This window comes from Rhinoderma darwinii, chromosome 3, assembly GCF_050947455.1.
Source record: "Rhinoderma darwinii isolate aRhiDar2 chromosome 3, aRhiDar2.hap1, whole genome shotgun sequence".
In the NCBI taxonomy this organism is placed as follows: Eukaryota; Metazoa; Chordata; class Amphibia; order Anura; family Rhinodermatidae; genus Rhinoderma; species Rhinoderma darwinii.
The window spans coordinates 164,506,348-164,522,937 of NC_134689.1; the positions used below are offsets into that span (position 1 = coordinate 164,506,348).

General features: G+C 43.7%; 1 protein-coding gene across 1 annotated transcript in view; it reads left to right on the forward strand.

Moving 5' to 3' along the window:
- Positions 1–16,590, forward strand: part of LOC142749240 (neuron navigator 3-like) — a 508,575-nt gene that overhangs the window by 433,733 nt on the left and 58,252 nt on the right. Inside the window, exons 3-4 of the mRNA XM_075856999.1 lie at positions 4,278–4,395; positions 4,957–5,009. Coding sequence (XP_075713114.1) covers positions 4,278–4,395; positions 4,957–5,009 — 171 coding nt within the window. The remainder of the gene's footprint in view (positions 1–4,277; positions 4,396–4,956; positions 5,010–16,590) is intronic.

The following is a 16,590-nucleotide window of genomic DNA, read 5'->3' on the forward strand; positions in this document are numbered from 1 at the left end:
CTAGGGAAGGGAGTCTAAATGAATCCCTTGTTCTGCCACCTTAACCTTTACAAGGAGGTATTTGCCAGTAAGATTCCCAGGTCGCGGTCCTCTGGATAGTCCCCAATAAATGGCCAGGCTGCAGATGACAGTTATGAAAACATTTCATGGTGAAACAAATCCGGATTGTTAACTGGCGGACAATGTCAGGTCCAATAATTGGTATCAGTAGACAAGGCCAGAAGTCGGTACTTCCATAATCAGATCAAGCGTGGCCAAGACAAAGCTGGGTCAAACACAGGAAATCACAGAAAAAATCAGGAATAAACGCCAGAAAACACCACCAGGGGTGATAACCAAGCTCTGCAACACTGGAGCGGTTACGCTTTAATGTCCAAGATGAGTGACGTTACACATTGCGCCAGATTAAGGAGGGCAATAGAGCCCCACCGCCGTGACTCCGGATGGGCAGAAAATGAATTCCACATGCACTGGCACAATGTCTGAAAGTAAAGCTTCACATTTAAACTCTGCCCCCTGCATCGTGCCATGACATCTCTAAAAGTGGGAAAGCTAAGCCCATCATTCGCAACCAGCAGCCAGCTAAATTATTGTGGCCCATGTAGTTTCAGTTATGGGTGATAAGAAGGCTCTATGTTCCGAAATTTTAGTGCAGCCTTGATGGCTGCCCTGACTAGAGGTATTTAGTCATCCTAAGGGATGCCTCTGTTTATTTCATTGTAGTTGGAAAACGTAAAAAAATAAACAGACTGTTAATAACACATATTTGAAGCATGACTATTTCTACAAAAGAGGAATTTGGAGAAACTCTAATAATTGTGTAAACATTTTTGACATGTATTCAGTTAGTCAGTCATTCTGATTCCTAAATAAAATAAGCAACAAAAGTTTAAATTAGAGTGTAAATACATTTAAGGCTTCGTTCCCACCTGCGTCAGGGCTCCACTCAGGGGTTCTGTTTGAGCTTTCCGTCAGGGAAACCCATGAACGGAACCCCGACTGAAACAAACGGAAACCATAGGTCCGGTGCAAATGGTTTCCATTTGTCTCCGTTGTGCAAGGGTTCCCTCGTTTTGACGGAATGAATAGAGTAGTCGACTATGGTATTGCTTCCATTTGCACCGGTTCCATCACCATTGAAATCAATCGTGATGCAAACGGAAACTTATGGTTTCCATTTGTTTCAGTCAGGTACCCGTTCATGGGTTCCCCTGACCGAAAGCTCTGACGGAACCCCTGAATGGAGACCTGACGCAGATGTGAACGAAGACTAGCACTTACGGCCCCTATACTTACCTACATAAAACCTCCATCAGTTTTTTTTTAGCTATAGTGCTAATCTTATGCTAGGGCTCCACAGCAACTTTTTTGGTTGTGGTAAAATTACAGTTTACCATGACTGTCACCTGTGGGAGAAAGTTGCACAACTTCAATGTTTCTATATGGGGGAACGCTCCATGACAATTACAAGGGGAAACACTGAAGTTGCGCAACAGAAAAGAGCAATTTCTCCACACCGGTTGCACAACCAAAAGTCACTGTGAATCTTGTCTAATATTAACTGACCACACTCATATACACTGACAACTTTTTTTAGCTCATATCATGTCACCTATTGAAGCAGTCTAGAGCACTGTTTCTGCCTCTTTGGACCCCAAAAGGTAAAGTTTTCAGGATTTCCTAATTATTGCATCAGTGATACATTTTTGGTGAGTGCATCAGAAATTGGCACAAGTGTGACTTCTGTGGAGTATCCTGAAATCATGACCTGTTGGGGGAACATCAGGTATGGCGTTGAGAAACACTGGTGTAGAGGAAGCGGTATGAACAGAATGAAGATCTGGGTGTGACTCCGGCTGAGAGTCTGTAACGGGAGGCTAGCCACCATAAAGTTATCAGCCATAACTTTGTCAGTGGTTTTGACAACCACTCTTGCTTCAATTTGATACAACAAAGTATTATTAGAGAGGTCTATATGGTCTTTGTCAAGTTTCTGCTCTTGTGTTTAGCAGACACATTTGGTATTTCCTGGAGAAAGGAATTTATTAACTTTTATTTCAAGTTGCATTATGTTCATGTGTAGTGAACATTCTTTGGATGAGTGTGCCAAGTTCTTATATAGCGGTCTAAGGAGGGGACCAAGTATTCACTGCTGTTACATATGTTTGCTTTGCTTTTTAAACACATGCTCCATGCCCTTGCACCAAATTTAAACTGTGTGACATATTTTGCAAATCATGATCACTGCAGAACTTCCATTGCTTGCTATGGAGGGAAAAAAATGGAAAGCTACCTTACGAATATCGCAACATTTTTAACCAAGTCACAGTTTATGATTTTAATGTGATTACCTCAATTGAATGTCACTGTGTAGCCCCACCATTATTGGACTATGGGAATAATATTTATATTGCTTGCACTAAATTTAGCTAGTGACTTTTAATAAATTAGGCATACAAAATAAGCAACATTATCAAAGACAAGTAGGTGCCACATTATATTGCTGCGGCATGAGGGATTTATACATTCCCAGACAATTTATTGTCAGTTTGTAATAAATATATGCAAATTAACAGCGCTCAAGTGGGTGTCTTATGTCATAGTAGTCTATGTTACAAGTTGCAGAAGGTATGTGTCAATGTTTTATTATGTATGCAATACAATAAACATGAGGCCGTTTGGTTCTAACACTTTGTGGCAATCGTGTTTGACAAAGGTCCAGAGTGTATGGAAGCAAGAAGGTAAGTAAGCTATCGGGGCAACAAAATATTGGCCATTGCCATGTGGTACATGAGGTTGTACCATATGGCAAAGGCCGATATTCTGTTTCTCCGATAGTTTACTTACCTTCATGCTTCTATACACTCTGCGCCAATCGTGTTTTAAAAGCTTGAAGTGTTAGAACCAAAACGCCAAATGTTTATCGGATTATATGCATAATTAAAGGTTGACACATACCTTTATTGGAGTGCGGAGTTTTATATTACAACTCAGTTCCCAAACACTGATTTCCGTGACTAAAGCCACAAATGGGGCAGTTTCTCTAGTTATAAGCCTAAATTCACACCATGCCTGGGGTGCACTTTTGGTGTACTGGGATTATCTCCCGACACATACACTGACATGCACATAGGGGCTGAACATATGTTAAAAGGGTGTACTTTTAGAATACAATTGGCCAGTTTAAGTTGGGATTAAGCAGGCTTAAATGAGCTAAAAAGCATAGTTGACTATGGTTTTTAATACAACTATATATAGAGAGAAAAATATATAAAACAATGTTTTTTATGGCATTCAACAACAGATATATACAAGTGTATACAGTTGCATATATCTAGACATATGTTTAACAGGACTGTTTGCTCAATGTAATTCCCGAATGCAGTGTGAATTTAGCTCGTGTAGGCGGGATACCTATCTTAATGGAAATATCCCATGTATATAACACCAATGTAGTACTTAACCCATACAGCTGTCTGCAATCCTAAAATCAGTGATTGGGGACCAAATTTGAATATGTATTACGAAGTTAGAGCACTAAATTTACATGTGCTTTATCATTTTAGCAATATTCATTAAAACGATGGAATATCTTTACTTTTGAGGACTAAAAAAAAAAACATAAGCAAGCCGTACCATGTGTTTTACAATCTCCATAAGTTGTATTTAAATAATTATCATGAAAATCAATACAATGAATCAAAATATATATTTTTTTAAGTCAAGATCTGAAACTTTATTTGCTTGTTTGTTGAAGTTTTAAATAGTGATACAATGTTATGAAGGGTGACAGCACTTTACATTGCTTAGAATGTGCTGGATAACAATAGAGCTCCTACTGTAAACTATATGGATACTATAGTTATAAAATATATCAGGTTCTGAAAGCAAAACAAATGTACAAATCTTTTTAAGGGCGGTTTTTAATCCCTGGTACTTCGGCAATGATAAATCAATTGGTCCTAGTCATTAAGGAGGAAATAGTGTGACTGACTTGTGACAGCAGTTTCCTTGACAGCCATGAAGTGAGAGTACATTTCTTGTGTGGCCAGAGAACTAGAGCGACCCTAAAAAACAAAAAAAAGTGAGTCATTAGAGCTGGGAATAGGAAAGAAATTGCTGAAATAATAGCAGCATAACGGTTTCCTTTTGAGCTGTGACTTCCCCGGTTGGAATGCAGTCCTGAATACTTCTGCTATTGAAGTCCAAATGCCTTTCGGAATAATTTTTATTATCTTCTCTCTCTCTTATCCCTCCCTCTTCCCTATGTCTTGTAGATTTACACTGACTGGGCAAATCACTACCTAGCAAAGTCTGGTCACAAGAGGCTGATAAAGGATTTACAACAAGACGTAGCTGATGGTGTCCTGCTGGCAGAGATCATTCAGATCATTGGTAAGTCTGGGGTCTCATGCTGTCGAGGAGCGATAGTTGGTGGGTGGTAGAATGGCTGTGGACTTGAAAAGGTTAAGTTCAACGTGTGTTTGTCTGCACTGCGCTTACTAAATCCAGATATCTCCACATCTCAGACTTTTGTGTGAGTTGTTTGAAAGTTCATTTGTATTAAAATTCTGGGAAAGATCAGTCCAACCGTTATTTTACAACGGCTTAATGTGTATCCTGCGCCTTGATCGAACCATATGTCTCCCATGTGTGCATTATGTTTGCTGGAGGGGATCATTCCTTCCTTCTAGGATGCCTTGAAACACTATCCCTGACCATGCAGAGACAATTGGGGAGGATTTCTTGTCAGCAGTTACTTGGCAGGGGCTGGGAAATTAGCAGTAGATCACATTCACACTTCCATTCCTGTAGGATTGTGGGTGTTTATTGTGGGTCTGATAGCAGAGGGCATACGGTTGTAGTAGCGCTGTAGGTGAGTAAATAAACTATGCCGCACGTTTCACTTGTAACTTCATTCTTTTTCCACTTACACATCTCTGCTTTTCTGTTTAGCAAATGAAAAAGTGGAAGACATCAATGGCTGCCCAAAGAGCCAGACCCAGATGGTAAGTTCAGTCTTTATTGGACCATGTAAATATTTATATTGCATGTCATTATGTCATAGTATTCACTATAAATAGAATGTAGTGTCTTTGTATCCAAAGTCATATGTATTATGCTGTTTGACATATAAAATGTAACAAAATGGATTTATATAGGGCACGTTCAGACGTGGCAGAGTTTTTTTCCGCTGCAAATGTTGGTGCAGATTTGGGGCAATTACGCAACGAATCTGCACCAATATTTGCATATTTGACAGGTAATTCAGACGTTGCAGAAAACACAGCGGACTTGCCACAGATTTAAGTTTTTGCATTGCAAAGGCTGAAATCCGCAGTGAAATTCCGCTTCGCCTCCGCAACAGACAGTGCATGCTGCGGAGGGAAAATTCCACACCGCAGCCTATGGTCCGCAGCGGAGTTTTCCGCAACGTCTGAACTAACTTGCCTAAAAATGTATTGAAACGAATGTAAAAAAATGGCCTCAGGAGAATTCCACTGCGGACTTTCCACAGCGGAATTCCACAGCAATTCCGCCACGTCTGAATGTGCCCTTATCTATGTTATGGAGGCTTTTTTTAAGATATAGGGGCAGATGTATTGTGGCAATTATGCCAATTGTGGTGCAACTAAGTGGAAAAGAATGGTGCTCATGCTCAGCGACATATTTTTTTCACAATTGTCACAAAAAAAGAGTTCATGACTGTTTAAGTCTCACTATGTGGGAATAACTTTCCACCACTTTCTTATGCAGGAAATTTGCAGTGAACAATGCCATGTACAACCTGGCATAGTTCAATAACTGAGCCCTATTCCCCAGCTACATTGTAATTAGTGTAAAAACAGGAGGTATGCAAGTATAAGTGAATATGCCTTACTGTATATAGAAAAAGATGCCCAAATGTTGTATCACATCAGATGCCAGTGTACCCTAATAACAGTGCAAGGTACTGTTATTATTACTGTTACTGTAACCCATTGCTATTATTGAATGTACTATAAGTGAATAGATACATAGTTATCCCAAATGTGGCTATAGAAGTCTAGTCTATTTTACTGATTCCAGGTGTTTGACATCACTCTGGCCTTCTTTCATATACACATTACACATGTGTATAGCCTTAGCCGCCAACAAATGCAGCCAACCGGACATTAGACTTTTATTCTATTTCACACTGAGCCATTTAGAACTGGATGCTGTGATTATTTGCTTTCATACACTTTGCATGCACAGTACATTGACTATCTATAACCCATAAGGTATGTGATTATGTATATTATTCAGTATATAATGCCAATGTATGCACTGCTGTACAGATAGAACTCCTTCACACCAGTGTCTCTGTCCTTATTGAACTGTAGCTCTTATAATACACACAAACACATCAATTTCATAGATCTTATCCTTATATTTTGTAAAGTGTATTTAAAGTACCCCTTATTTTACAGGAAGCACCTTTAGCTTTTATTATACTTTATATCAAAATACAGTCCCTGTCCCCTAGAATGTTGGGACTGTGTCTGGAGGTTCATACTGTATTTGTTTATACATGTTAATCCATTTAGATGTTTGACGCCTACTCTAATCTCAATGTATGCATTCATATATAGTGCTATAAGGATATGAGGTGTAGCTTAAAGACTCCGTAAACCTTTGAAGCCTTTATTTTTTTTTACTAAAACAGTTTATTTTAGTGTTAAGTGCAACTTTGTAATTTGTTTTTATTAAAAAATGTTTTTACTTTTTCAGATACTGCTTCTATGTATCTTGGATACATAGAAGCTGTATCATGCACTGAAACCTGAATCTATCAGGTCAGCAGGACTAACCGGTTCATTGACAGCAGGTCCTGCTTGTCTCTGACATGCTGGATCCACCTGTTATTGATCACATTTATGTTCATAACACATATGTGATTATTAAAAGCTCGATCCTACGTGTCAGAGACAAGCAGGATCCGCTGTTAGCAGGGGCGTAACTAGGAAAGACTGGGCCCCATAGCAAACTTTTGACTGGGCCCCCCCCCCTCCCCTGGGTGTCACACAACCCCCCCCCCTTGTAGATAGTGCCTTTTTTACAAACCCCCCCTTTTGATAACGCCATACAGCCCCCCTGTAGATAACGCCATACAGCCCCCTTTGTAGATATCTACAGAGGGGGCTGTATGGCGCTATCTACAGAGGGGGCTGTATGGCGCTATCTACAGAGGGGGCTGTATGGCGCTATCTACAGAGGGGGCTCTATGGCGTTATCTACGGGGGGCTGTATGGCGTTATCTACGGGGGGGCTGTATGGCGTTATCTACGGAGGGCTGTATGGCGTTATCTACGGGGGGGCTGTATGGCGTTATCTACGGGGGGACTGTATGGCGTTCCCTACAGGGGGGACTGTATGGCGTTCCCTACAGGGGGGGACTGTATGGCGTTCCCTACAGGGGGGGACTGTATGGCGTTCCCTACAGGGGGGGACTGTATGGCGTTCCCTACAGGTGGGGACTGTATGGCGTTCCCTACAGGGGGGGACTGTATGGCGTTCCCTACAGGGGGGGGCTGTATGGCGCTATCTACAGGGGGGCTGTATGGCGCTATCTACAGGGGGGGCTGTATGGCGCTATCTACAGGGGGGCTGTATGGCGCTATCTAGAGGGGGGCTGTATGGCGCTATCTACAGAGGGGGCTGTATGGCGCTATCTACAGGGGGAACTGTATGGCGCTATCTACAGGGGGGCTGTATGGCGTTATCTAGAGGGGGGACTGTATGGCGTTATCTAGAGGGGGGGCTGTATTGCATTCCCTACAGAGGGGGCTGTCTGGCGTTATCGACAGGGGGGACTGTATGGCGTTACCTACAGGGAGTCTGTATGGCGTTCCCTACAGGGGGGGTCTGTAGGGAATGCCATACAGCCCCCCTGTAGGGAACGCCATACAGCATCCCCCCCCTGTAGGGAACGCCATACAGCATCCCCCCCCTGTAGGGAACACCATACAGCGTCCCCCCCCTGTAGGGAACACCATACAGCGTCCCCCCCCCCTGTAGGGAACGCCATACAGCGTCGTCCACCATGTAGGGAACGCCATACAGCGTCCCCCCCCCGTAGGGAACACCATACAGCGTCCCCCCCGTAGGGAACGCCATACAGCGTGTCCCCCCCTGTAGGGAACGCCATACAGCGTCCCCCCCTGTAGGGAATGCCATACAGCCCCCCCCTGTAGGGAACGCCATACAGCACCCCCCTGTAGGGAACGCCATACAGCGTCCCCCCTCCCAAAAAAATGCGACCTACACTGTGCAAATAAAATACATGTATCCCCTATCCACAGGACAGGGGATACATGTGTGATCGCTGGCAGCGATAGGGAGAACGGGGGACTGAAAGTCCCCCCAAGTTCTCCATGACTAACCTCTGACTTCCGGCGTCTGCGCAGCTCTGTAGAAATGAATGGAGCGCTGGTCACGCATGCGCACAAGCACGACCGGCGCTCCATTCATTTCTACGGAGCTGCCGACACAGACCCCGGAAGTCCGAGGTTTGTGATGGAGAACTTCAGGGGACTTTCAGTCCCCCGTTCTCCCTATCGCTGCCAGCGATCACACATGTATCCCCTATCCTGTGGAGAGGGGATACATGTCTTTTGCTTAATGGCAGAGCGGGAAGATACCTCCCTGCTCTGCCGTAGTTTTCAATGGCGTCGCGCTGTAGCAGCCATTGCGGCTGCTAGCGGAGCCTCCGGCCATGGTGGGGGCCCGTGCCGGCGGGCGACACGGGCCCCCTCATGCCGCGGGCCCCGTAGCAGCCGCTACTGCTGCTACGGCGGTAGTTACGCCACTGGCTGTTAGTGAACCCATCAGTGTCACTGTCCTGGCAGATTCATGTTTCAGCGCAAGATACAGCTTCTATATATCCAGGATACATAAAAGCTGTATCTGAAAAAGTAAAAAGGGATTTTAAAGAGGCTCTGTCACCAGATTTTGAAATCCCTATCTCCTATTGCATGTGATCGGCACTGCAATGTAGATAACAGTAACGTGTTGTTTTTTTTTTTTTAAAACGTTCATTTTTGGCCAAGTTATGAGCTATTTTATATATATATATATATATATGCAAATGAGGTTTGAAATGGACAACTGGGCGTTTTTTTTTCGTTATGTCCAACTGGGCGTATATTGTGTTTTTAACTGAGCGTGTTTACGTGTATGATGCTGACCAATCAGTGACCAGTCAGCATCATACGCTCATCTCCATTGATTTACACAGCAGCGATGTGCAGCCACAAAAACAGAGATTAACGTTAATCAAGTGTCCTGATAATGAATACACATTACAATCCAGCCTGGACGTCATGTGTATCCAGAATCCTGACACTTCTGACTCTTTTCTGTGAGATTTACAGCAAGGGAAACGAAATCTCGTTTATCTCTGAAATCTCGCGAGATTTCGTTTCCCGTGCTAGAAATCTCAAAGAAAAGATTCAGAAGTGTCAGGATTCTGAATACACATGACGTCCAGGCTGGATGATCATGTGTATTCATTATCAGGACACTGCAGTAACGTTAATCTCTGTTTATGTGGCTGCACATCACTGCTGTGTAAATCAATGGAGATGAGTGTATGATGCTGACTGGTCACTGATTGGTCAGCGTCATACACGTAAACACGCCCAGTTAAAAACACAATACACGCCCAGTTGGACATAACGAAAAAAAAAACGCCCAGTTGTCCATTTCAAACCTCATTTGCATATATATAAAAAAGCTCATAACTTGGCCAAAAATGAACGTGTAAAAAAAACAAAAAACTTTAGGGTATGTTCACACGTAGTCAACCAAAACGTCTGAAAATCCAGAGCTGTTTTCAAGGGAAAACAGACCCTGCTTTTCAGACTTTTTTTTACCAACTCGCATTTTTCGCTGCGTTTTCGCGCCGTTTTCGCGGCGTTTTTTACGTCCGTTTTTGGAGCTGTTTTCATTGGAGTCTATGAGAAAACAGCTCCAAAAACGTCCAAAGAAGTGTTCTGCACTTCTTTTGACAAGGCTGTATTTTTACGCATCGTCGTTTGACAGCTGTCAAACGACGACGCGTAAATAACAGGTCGTCTGCACAGTACGTCGGCAAACCCATTCAAATGAATGGGCAGATGTTTGCCGACGTATTGGAGCCGTATTTTCAGACGTAAAACGAGGCATAATACGCCTCGTATACGTCTGAAATTTGGCCGTGTGAACATACCCTCACTGTTATCTACATTGCAGCGCCGATTACATGCAATAGGAGATAGGGATTTCAGAATCTGGTGACAGAGCCTCTTTAATAAAAATAAATTACAAAATTACACTAAGCACTAAAATACACTGTTTAGGTAAAAAAAAAAAAAAAGGCTTCAAAGGTTTACATAGCCATTAATGCTCCTGAGTGTTAATGCATAACCTGGGCCCTTTACATGTGATGTTTTGGCTTGATGTATATTACAAACTAAGGCTGGATTCACACGAGCGTTGCGCTTTTGCGCACGCAAACAACGCAGCGTTTTGCGCGCGCAAAAACCATTTGACAGCTGCGTGTGTCATCCGTGTCTGATGCGCGGCTGCGTAATTTTCGCGCAGCCGCCATCATAGAGATGAGGCTAGTCGACGCCCGTCACTGTCCAAGGTGCTGAAAGAGCTAACTCTTTCAGCACCCTCGACAGTGAATGCCGAACACAATATCGAAAAACCTGTTGAAAAAAAGAAAAAGTTCGTACTTACCGAGAACTTCCCGGCCGTTGCCTTGGTGACGCGCCTCTCGACATCGGGCCCCACCTCCCTGGATGACGCGCGAGTCCATGTGACCGCTGCAGCCTGTGCTTGGCCTGTGATTGGCTGGAGCTGTCACTTGGCCTGAATTGTCATCCCGGGAGGTCAGACTGGAGGAAGACGCCGGGAGTTATCGGTAAGTCAGAACTTCGTTTTTTTTTTACAGGTTCATGTTTATTGGGATCGGAAGTCACTGTCCATGGTGCTGAAACAGTTTAACTCTTTCTGCACCATGGACAGTGACTATCTCCTGACGTCGCGTACCGATAATTTTTTTGCCGGGTTCGGCCAAAACGAGTTCGGCCGAACCCGGTGAAGTTCGGTTCGCTTGTCCGGCTTCGCTAATCGCAAAGACACTCCGTTTGGATGTTCGGAAACAGAAAAGCACGTGGTGCTTTTCTGTTTACATTCATCCTTTTGACAGCTGTTGCGCAAACACGCAGTTCGCACGGAAGTGCTTCCGTGCGACATGCGTGGTTTTCACGCACCCATTGACTTCAATGGGTGCGTGATTCACGCAAAACGCCCAAAGAACGGACATGTCGTGACTTTTTTTCAGCGGACTCACGCTGAGTAAAAATCACGCACATGTCTGCACGGCCCCATAGACTAATATAGGTCCGTGCAACGCGCGTGAAAAACACGCGCGTTGCACGGACGTAATTCACGTTCGTCTGAATAAAGCCTAAGGGTATTTGTACGCAGAGGCGTAGCTAGGTTCTCCTGTACCCGGGGCAAAGATTCAGATTGGCGCCCCCCCCATTTATTTCCCGACATCTCCTTCCCCCTCGCCATGTTTTCTTTCCCTACCAATCAATGAGGTGTAATTTTTTTTCCACAATTTTTTTAATGTAACGCGAGTATAAAACCATCTCTACATTTTTACAAGCGATGTAGTTCTATAATGTAATTAACATAAAAATAAATGAAAATAAAATAAATTAAAGATGCCACGCTCAGCCCCCTGTAGATAGCGCCACACAGCCCCCTTGTAGATAGTGCCACACACAGCCCGCTGCCCCTTTGTAAATAGCGCCACACCCCCCCCCCTTGTAAATAGTGCCACACCCCCCCCCTTGTAAATAGTGCCACACTCCCCCCCCTTGTAAATAGTGCCACATTCCCCCCTTTTAAATAGCGCCACACTCCCCCCCCCCCTTGTAAATAGCGCCACACTGTGAACAGACCGGTGAGCAGTAGCCTACCGCTACCACTCTCCGCTCTGCCCGGTGTGACTTACCGGAGGAGCCCATTTCGCGCAGGCAGTGGTGGAGTTACTTCTGACTAGGGTTGGTGACAGCCAGGGCCGGCCTTAGCTTGGATGGCGCCCTGTGCGGGACTCTCTATTGCCGCCCCTTACACAAACCAAAAATTAACCACATATATGGACATGCTGGAACATATATACTGTACATACATAAAGATAGATATTTAGACATACAGGCAAATATACATACACACATCTGGAATATATACATACAGGTAAATATATAGACGTACAGACACATATACGCAAAGACCGGAACATATACAAATACATAAAATACACATATATACAAGCACAAAGACACATTCACAAACAGACCTATATATACACGCACACAGGCACATATGTACACAGCACAGATAATGTAGCAAATTTTACCTGCAGTCCCATGTAACACCACGGATAACACAGTGATAACTCTGAGTACAGATAATGTAGTAGATGTTACCTGCAGTCCTATGTAACACCACAGATAACACAGTGATAACTCCCTGTGTACAGATAATGTAGTAGATGTAAGAGAGACAAACACATGCAGAGACACAAGACAGACACACACACACACACACACACACACACACACACACTGTAACATATACACATACAAACACAGAGACACACACTGTATTCACATTACACACACATATACACACAGACACTCACCATGTCTCCTTGCTGACAGGTCAGGACAGGCTGTGGGCAGAGCTTCCTCTCTGCTTCTCGGCATGTGTAACTTCAGAGCTGGAAGGCTGCAGCGCGGGAGTGGACCTGTCCCCTGACCTGAGTCTCATCTGACCTCATGTCACTGATGTCAGGTCAGGTGACAAGTCAGGTGACTGGACTGGTCCACTCCCTGGCCGTCACAGACCCCAGTCAGAACGCCGTAATTTCCTGGCTCTTCCTAAAGCTGCTGCAGGTGTCCGACATACGGGGCGCCTGTCAGCAGCGATCAGCTGCTCTTCGGCGTCCCCCCTTTCCCTACCACCGGGTTGCGCTCGGGGCACATGCCCCGCCTGCCCCCGCCCTAGCTGCGCCCCTGTTTGTACGGTAAGGCCATGTTCAGACGTGGCAGAATTTTTCCGCTGCAAACATTTGCACATTTGACAGGTAATTCAGACGTTGCAGATATCACAGCGGACTTGCCACAGATTTCAGTTTTTGCATTGCAAAGGCTGAAATCTGCAGTGAAATTCCGCTTCTTCTCTGCAACGTCAAGAGCATGCTGCGGAGGGAAAATTCTGCACCGCAGCCTGATTTCCGCAGTTATTTTCAGCAACGTCTGAACTAACTTTCCTAAAAATGTATAGAAAAAAATGAAAAGAACGGCTGCTGCAGAATCCCACTGCGGACTGTCCGCAATGGAATTCAACAGCTATTCCGCCACGTCTGAATGTGCCTTAACTGTGCATTGTTGTAGAACTCCTATTAGCATTCAGCTATTGCACATTTTTCAGCACTGCAAAGCCAAACATTTTTTATATGTTTACCTGTCCACTTTAGGAAATACTATTACAGATGTAAAAAGTCATTTTATTTGTAGAAAAAAACAAAACGTCCGTATTAATAGTTTTTGAGTGACATCTATAGTATTGTTGCAAGTGCTAGTGCATACTGTAGGTAATGAAATAGATCGCTGTACAGTTAAGAAACTTTTGCACGTTCAGATATTCTGCCCGGTAAAATGAGCGCCGATCCACACTGTAGCATGTTGATCAGCGCTCACTTGCTCCATCCAATTGAATATATGGGGATGACCGGTTATTGATACAATCATATATTTGCATCTAGTCGGCAGCATATCTTCTGCTTACACAGGCAGATGTGCTGCTTACAAGCGACCATTTTTCTAGCCAAATCAAAGATCCGATCGTTTGTCAGCTGATCGTTGTCTTGTTTACACAGGGCAATGATCGGGAACAATCAGGAATAGTATATTTTACAGTAAACAATAAACACCTGCTCATGTGTAAATCTATACAGAGCCGTGGGAAATGCTCTTGTTCAGCGGGTGACACCATGACCTCTGTGGTTAGAATTAACAGGATTACATCAAGGTCACTGCTCAGGAAGTTGACCTAATCATTAAGATGTGAGTATGACATCAGTGCTTGAGTTAAATCATCAGCTACAATCCACTGTGGAGGCATCTTGAGAGTAATCTCAGATACAGGGATGATAATAGTATAAATGAAATAGTAACATAAATAGAGAAATAAGCTAATCATAGTACTAGTGATTCATAACATTTTACCCACTGCATTTCTTTTAATATGTGTGATTCTTAAAGGGTAACTAAACTTTCAGAAAACTTCTGACATGTAAGAAATTTTGATCGGTGGGGGTCCGAGCACTGAGACCCCCACCGATTGCTAAAACAAAGCTGAAGAAGCGCTTGGGTGAGCTCTGAGCCGCTTGGTTTAGATTCGGCTTTTCTCGGAAAGCCGATGTAACGGTGTACGGATTCAATAGAAAGTCCTGTACACCTTTACATCGGCTTTCTGAGAAAAGCCGATCAGAAACCAAGCGGCTCATCGCTCGTCTGAGCAATTCTGCTGCTTCATTTTAGCGATCGGTGGGGGTCTCAGTGCTCGGACCCCTACCGATCAAAACTTCTGACGTGTCACTATGACACGTCAGAAGTTTTCTGAACGTTTATTTACCCTTTAAGTTGATAAATGACAAAGGTCACATTTTAGTCAAGGTACTGGGTTTTCATTGTATGAAAAAATTATGTCATATATTAATCTGTAGAGATTGTTAAGAGAGTTTGAAGCTAACATAAAGACCTGGGAAGCCATCTACACTATTAAGCTAGAATATAAAAGCAAAAGTTAATGGTAGTTTTATTATATATGAATTAATTTTTTATAATAACGTGAAAAAAAATACACTGTAGCAATATTGTTTATGTACGAGAAATAGCAGAGCTTTTCATGGACATTTATGTCAAGTTATCTGACAACTGCATTTTAAAAATAGAAGGCCAAACTCTGGGCACTTAAATATAGACCAGGATAGGAGGCCTGATTCTGTTTTGCCATGTGAAATATGTTTATTAAATTTCTAACATGTTTTCTAAAGTTCCTTTAGTAGTCTAAAAATATTTTGTCACATTATATTATATGAGGCTCTGTCCACACTGGCATTATAGCTTCCATTCTTACAACAGCCATGATGGATATGAGGAATGTTATGATCCATTGTGTAATGGATCCTAATGGATCCGATTAACTTATACTAGGTCCATCAGGTTTCCATTTCTTCTTTTACTGAATAGAATTTTGCAGCTGTCTACACTATTCTGGCTGTCAAAGAGCAATGGAAACCCTGAGAGAAAAGAACTACCATATTTTTCGGACTATAAGACTCACTTTTTAGCAAGAATAAATTTTGTTAAAAAGTCACTGCGTCTTATAGTCGGCAGTCAAGGGCCCCGGTTGCGTCAGACCCCCCTGACCGCTTCCTTAACCACTTTTCAAACCATGATGTGCCGGCACGCCATGGAACGGGGGGATGATGTTTGGAGCGGGCTCACGCGCGGAGCCCGCTCGATACACTGCAAGTATCAGCTGTGTTTTACAGCTGACACGCTACTTTAATGGCCAGGAACAGCGATCGCGCAGGACATGTCATAAATGTCAGATAGATAATAGTCCCACCTTTTGTGCTCATGCTGTATCCCAGCCACTTACTGATTACATGGTCGAGAGTTACGGAAACAGCATATGCGGGTCCCACCTCTGGGACCCGTACCTATCTCTAGAACGGGGCCCCCGTAACTGAATTGTAGTTACGGAAACAGCGTAGCTCGCATGCTACGCTGCTTCCGCAACTACCATTCACTACTATGGGAGTTACAGAAACAGCGTAGCTCAGCGAGTTACACTGTTTCTGTAACTCCCGACCATGTAGTCAGGAAGTGGCCGGGAGGCAACATGAGCACAAAGAGCTAGAATGGTATTTAGGGGGCCCCGTTCTAGAGATAGGTACGGGTCCCAGAGGTGGGATCCGCATATATCTGACATTTATGACATATCCTGTGGATATGTCATAAATGTCCCTCATGGGAAAACCCATATATGACCTCATGGCTCAATAGCGACTGCAGCATTTAAACTGTTAAGAGGGTGACGGCCCCCTTCCACAGCCCTACGCCCCCCGCAATGCGATCGGCGGATGCCGATGGTTGTCATGGCAGCCCAGGGGCCTAATGAAGGCCCCTAGGTCTGCCTTCTGTCTGCCCCTGCTAAGTCATGCCTCAGGGCTTAGCAGAAGCCTGTAAAAGTGACAATATGCTGCAATACATTAGTATTGCAGTGTATTGTACCAGCGATCTAACAATCGCTGGTTCAAGTACCCTAGGGGAACTAATAAAATGTGTAAAAAAAAAAAGTTAGATACATTTTCAGGAGTGTAAAAAGAATAAAAAAATATTAAAAGTTCAGTTTTCCCATTTTTCCCCAAGCACAATGTAGAAAAAAAAATAATATCGCTGCATCCGTAAAAGTCTGAACTATAACATTATACCA